The sequence below is a fragment of the Cariama cristata genome, unplaced genomic scaffold, assembly GCF_000690535.1.
Source record: "Cariama cristata isolate BGI_N322 unplaced genomic scaffold, ASM69053v1 scaffold13307, whole genome shotgun sequence".
NCBI lineage: Eukaryota > Metazoa > Chordata > Aves > Cariamiformes > Cariamidae > Cariama > Cariama cristata.
The window spans coordinates 39,672-45,440 of record NW_009626164.1 but is presented as its reverse complement, the minus strand read 5'-3'; the positions used below and the strand labels follow the sequence as shown (position 1 = coordinate 45,440).

Here is a 5,769-nt window from a genome sequence, read left to right as displayed (position 1 = left end):
GGTCCCCTGGCATCCAGCCCCCTCACCCACCCCAAGCCCTCCCCGAGGGGACCATGAGCAGCCCATGGCAGCCCCATGCCCACAGCTCCCGGACACCAGATGGGCTGAAAACCAGCACTGTGGGTGTCAATACCGTGCAAAATGCTATACTTAGGGGAACAACAAAAAAAATTAAAAAAAAATCAGCTAAACAAAACAAAATGGGGAGTATTTGGCTACACATCACTGCTGTGCAAAACAGGGGCAGCGTGGCCTGACAGCAGCACGGTCCTGTAAGAGACAAATGTCAGTTCAGGACCCACGCCATGGAGGCAAGTCTTATAGCCCTAGTGCTAGCCAGGTCTGAACCTGTTCCTATGTCCCATTTTTAGATGTGATGATTTATTTTTTTTTTTTTTGGAACACACAACTGCGAGAAACCAGACAATATGCAGAAGAATGCTAAAATAGCAAAAAGCTACGCCTGCCAGGGAATTTTTCTTTTATTCATCTATTTAAAAAAACCCCCCACAGAAGTCTTTGCAGGGATACCAGGGATTTACCAAGCACTAGCAGGTCCCCGTAGGCTGCAATCACTCATTCCTGTCCAAGGGCAGGACAAACACTAAAACAAGCTCAGGTGGCAGAGACAAAGTCCAAGCTGCAAGTGCTGTGAGTACCGAGAGAGGCTGTGGAGTCAGTGCACAAAACCACCCATGGTGGAGGTTTTTAACACCAGGTTGGGCAAATGGATAATCTGAATAATTTGGTCCGAGCTCTCAGCAGAGACAGGCAGAAACGTAGGACTGAAAAAGCACCTGAAGAGGACACCTCGTCTATGAGGGGACGGAGGCCAGTGGAGGAGACAATGACAATTAAATCTTGTTCCAACCTGGCTCCTGGCAAGCAGAAACTACTCTTTGCCCAGCAAACAGCACTAAGGGTCTTGATTCACTTGAAGGTGAGGATATGAGCTGTGGTATCAAACCCGGCAGGCAGTTTACCACTCCACACCATGCTGTACCTATCTGGATGTAGCCATCTGGTGTCCTGTGGTATTTGACGACTGTGCCTCTTCCCTCCTGCAAGGCTTCCTTATCCAACTGCAGGCTCTGCAGGAAGAAGAGGAGCTTTGTGCAAGGCTGGTGGCAAGAGCCACTCAAAAGCCCCAAGCAACAGCAGCAATCCTGGAGCTGCCCTTGCCAGCAGTCCTTGGCACCTCGTCCCCCTGCCTGGCACCCTGAGCCTCATGTCCCAAAACAAGAGGACATTTGCTGCCCTCGCGCTGTTGCTTCCACTGCACCATTCTGGGTCCATCCCCTCCTTTGCAGCCATCCCACCCACCCGAGCATCCCCTCTGCAGGCAGGGATGGCTCCCATAGCGACTGCTCAGCGCAGCATCCCCGCTCCTGAGGTGGTACCACACCAGGCCTGACCCCCTGGCTCCCAGCCAACACTTCTCAAAGGCACTCGAGTCTTGTAAAGATTTTCCTGACGGCTTTAAGCAGTTCCCTTCTCTCAAACCTCTTTTGCTTCCCACTCCACCCCCGTCTCAAGTCTCAATAAAACACTTACGTCGAATGGCAAAACCTCCACAGTCGTATTGAAGAGTTTGTCTTCTGGGTGCTCAATGTTCCCACTGCGGAAGAAGAACCTGTAACAGAGACCAAAGCCATGGAAACCCACAGTAAGCGAAAGGGGACGTGATGGCTGAACCATCAAACAGTTCAACATAACAGCCACCTTCACAAAAAGCCCATGGGCACATGGCTTGGAAGGAGACCTTCTGCACCAGATTTGCTAAATCATGGATTGCTCACAAGTGCAGGAAAGCAAAGGGCTCCGGCAAATATGGCCCCACCAAAAAACGGTCAAGTTATTCTCCCCCTGGAAGAGCACCGCTCCCTCCTCCTGGGCAGCCAAGCAGGAGATGGGCAAGAAATTCAACATGAATGAGAAGAGCACAAGGAAGGTATCTCCGCATGCTCCAGGCTGTCCCCACGCCTCCCCTCACTGATCCCCCCCCCACAAGCACTGGCCTTTCGATGCGGAGCGGTTTGAAGAATCTGAATCTGATGAAGTCTCCGGCAGTGGGAGTGAAGGCCCAGAAGAAGTCCTCCCGCAGGTAAGCCTTCTCCAAGGTGAAGTGCTGGTAGGTTTTCAGGCTGGTGCTCACCTCCGCAGGAGGGTTGACGTGCTCTTTCCGCAGGGCCTGCTTGCCAAAGTCCTTGTCCTTGGTGGGCACAAAGAAAAGGGCAGAAAAGGGTCAGGAGCTGCTCTCGCCTGTGAGGAACAGGGGTCCCAGCAACAAGGCACTGCAAATTAAAAGCTCTCGATTTGCAGAGCACAGAAAGATGAGGGATGGAAGTGATCTAGGGAAGGCACCAGACAGGGCAATGCATGGCTGGATCCCAGGAGGACACAACTTCAGGAGAGGTAGCACAGAGCAGCACCACTGCTCTGCGCTCTGATCCAGCACCAAAGAGCCTTTCATTGTCCAAGCATCCCCGAACACGTGTCCCTGCCCCAGGAGCTCTGCAACAGTCCTTACACCCGAGGAAAAGGTGGCTGGGAGACTCACAATAGCATAAAATGACTGGATGACATGGCCTGACAGGCACTGCACTGTGATACAAACTGGATTAAACCATCCATTTACCTGGGGATCAGACAGACACGGGCCTGATGCGTGTCTATGGGTCCTGCACATATAGCTGGGGGCAGCTTGATTTTGTTGAGGTTTAAACACACACAAACAATTTAAGGTCTTACACAGCAAGCTCTAGTTTGCCTATCAGCAAATTCCAGGAACACGGAGGGGGGTGGAAAGGAAGTCAGACCAACCCAGGAGTCACCTCTCCAGGGTTTTTCAGTAGATGCTTCAAAATCACTTGCCCGGACCATGGTTCAGCACTCAGGATGGGCAGCCAGGACCAGTACCAAGGCTTAAAAGCTTGCAGCAACTCTCGGTACATGTCACTGCCATTCTGAGAGGTAGGAGCTGCATGAGCTCACCGTAATACAGAATAAAACACAACCACTGCACAGAAATCCAGCTGCCACTGTCCCACCAGTTGCTGTCACTGATGTCCCCACCCCAAAAGCAGCCAGTTCCCGGGTGCCTGCAGGCCAGCTCTGGCAGAAAGGCCATCTGCGGCTTGGACAGGCAGCTGGTACCCACCTTCAGCTTCTGTATCTTCCCAGCCAAGGAGGAGTGAGTTCCCACGTGCTGGAAGAGTGAGGGCTTGAAGCGGATCCTCAGGTTTGCCTTCTGCCTGTCGCAGTGTTTCTGAAACAAGACAATCCCACAGTGCCCCATGCTTAAACCTCTGCGAAAGGAACAGACGAGGGCACGAGGAGTGATAAATATCCCTGCCTCTGCATCTCTATGTCTTTCTGTGTTATTTTGGCTTTAATTTGGCAAGAGGGTTTTTAACCACAGTCTGGAGGAACCCGACTGTGACTCTTGGTCACTCACCCACCAGGCTCTGCCGCGTAGCCGGAGTGCCCAGGTGTAAGTGCCAAATTTCTCCTTGCCAAGCATAGCTTACCAAACGCTGAGCAAATCTCTGTGCCGTCAGGTAGGGACAGCCAGAGAATTTAGTTTCTTTTGACCTTGGCTTATTGGGAAAGCCTTTTTCCTACAACTCACAGCTTGGGATCACCGATGTCTGAAGGGACAGTAAGTCCTGGGATGATTCGGAGCCTAAGTGAACAGGTAGCAAGTGCGGTCTCTTTTCGGACAGCTAGAGTTTTCAGTTTGTTGGCAGGTGTTGTTAAGCAGATGTATGGCACGTGCCATTGTCAAAGCTGTTTGGCTGTTTCACGCCCATCCCACCACGTAAATAAACTTGGAGATGCAATTCCGATCCAGCCAGTGATTTTCCATGGAGTGGAGGGAGAGAGATGATGGAGAGGGAATAAAGGATGAAAGGGAAAAACACTAAGAGCGTGGAGATGAGAACTCGTATTTTAAAAATAGTTCATTGCTCTCAGTTTGGGGGAGCAGGACAAAAATACAGGGTTAAAAACAGTAGGGAGAGGGTATTTGTCTTCTGACTTTTCCTTTTTCCAAGAACAGACACGTATGCACACTCCTACCACGACTGGCTCTCGCAGCTTCCCACCGAAGAGAAACCCTGGCAGAAATCCCGCTGCCGGGCACTGCGTCACCGGCTGCCTGGCACCCGGCAGGGCGCAGCGGGGAAAGGCAGCCACACCGAGCCCCTGCGATGGGATGCTCGCACGGGCCACTGCCACCGTGCCGGGAGCTGGGGAATTCCAGGCATGACCCCTGCGAGCTGCCGAGGAGATAATCCCCTAATCCAGCTCACGTTACATTAGAAAATTAAAACTAGCCATGCTAATGGGAGAGACCCTACCCATTGCCAGCAACCTGAGACGCAACCCCATCAGGTCTGATCTCACTCTGGTTGGGGAGAGGAGGAGGACAGGGAAGGGAGGGAGCTGCGGCATCTCCTGATTTGTCTTTCTCCCCTTTTCCCCTTCTGCTAAAGAAGCATTTGCTGAAAGCAGCGTTGTCTCAGTCGAGCCAGGAGAGGGAATGGCTCAGTTGGCGGTAAGAAGGTCATCCTTTCACACAGCTCTATCCCAGGTAAATCTAAAATTAGTTAAAAAAAAGGAAAGAGCAGAATATATCCAGAGCAGGCAAAGCACTTACCAAAAGCTCAGGTCAAACAAACTTTCAATCAAAAAGACAAATCCTCCCCGCTACCAATTTGATTCTGCACAGTGGGATTTACAAGCGAAAGTCATGTTTAAAAGGGCGCTGTGCAGAGTTAATCATGCAAACAGTGGGGGAAAGGAGCCAGAAATCCACATGGAAAGTAGGTTAATTTTTAAAAAGGCAACGCATTTAAGAAGTTTGCAGTTTCCGCTGGGAAAACCTTTGCTCTGCCAGGTGGGAGAAGATGAGTGAAGATAAGCTAAAGAGAAGGTGATCCTGTGCAGCAGTATCTGCATTTGATCGATGCTCACGCTGAAGATTTTGAAAGTGGGGGGCACAGACAGCAGCATCATTCCCAGCTCTATCCCAGCATCCCGCCACCCCGGCTTCGTCCATGGCTGTGAGGACCCTGGGCATTGCTGAACAGGCCTCGGGACCGCTCTGTTACAGCTCAGCACATGGTTTGAACTGCCAGGAGGACACGATGGACATCATCTGAGACGAGTCCTGCTTGCACACAGGGGACTGGAGCAGACGTCACAGCCTCTGCCAGCCATCAGGCCAAATTAAACCATATCCTTGCCCCAATTCTGCAGAGCCCTAAGGATGCCCTGTCCCCCCCGCCCCCCCCATAAATACAGTATTTATCCCCAGAGTGACCACTTGCTCTGGCATTTGCCACCACAAAGTAGTTGTGACCATGAGGTCTGTCCTAAGTGACTGGCTTCAAGCTCTGCACAGGGACTCCGCTGCTCATTCTCCGCCAGGAGAGGAGGACGAACGAGCGTATGAGTAAATACAATATGTTCAGCGAGGAGACAGGGCAGTATCTGGTGGTGAGCTCATCTTACATTTGCTGTCACACACACTCCTCCTCTGCCCTTCCCACTCGCTTTAGCCCCTCGCTGCTGCCGCCGATGGGAGTTCAAACACAACCTCCGCAGGGCACGGGGGCTTCGGTGCTGCTGTCTGCAAGGCTTTGTGCAGAGATGGCTCTGCAAACGAGATGGCAGCATGAAAACGGAGCCCATTTCACCTCTTTGTACCCTCCTAGAAACACCTGACAAGAGCTTTGCGTGCTCTGGCTTCATTTTGGCACACTA

General features: G+C 51.8%; 1 protein-coding gene across 1 annotated transcript in view; it reads right to left on the bottom strand.

Moving 5' to 3' along the window:
* Positions 1-983: 983 nt before the first annotated feature.
* Positions 984-5,769, bottom strand: part of MGAT4B (mannosyl (alpha-1,3-)-glycoprotein beta-1,4-N-acetylglucosaminyltransferase, isozyme B) — a gene marked incomplete at its 3' end in the record, with an annotated part of 37,058 nt that continues 32,272 nt past the window's right edge. The window contains exons 10-13 of the mRNA XM_009703912.1: positions 3,161-3,268; positions 2,019-2,212; positions 1,555-1,633; positions 984-1,091 (exon numbers count right to left, since the gene is read on the bottom strand). Of these exons, the coding sequence (XP_009702214.1) occupies positions 984-1,091; positions 1,555-1,633; positions 2,019-2,212; positions 3,161-3,268 (489 nt within the window). The remainder of the gene's footprint in view (positions 1,092-1,554; positions 1,634-2,018; positions 2,213-3,160; positions 3,269-5,769) is intronic.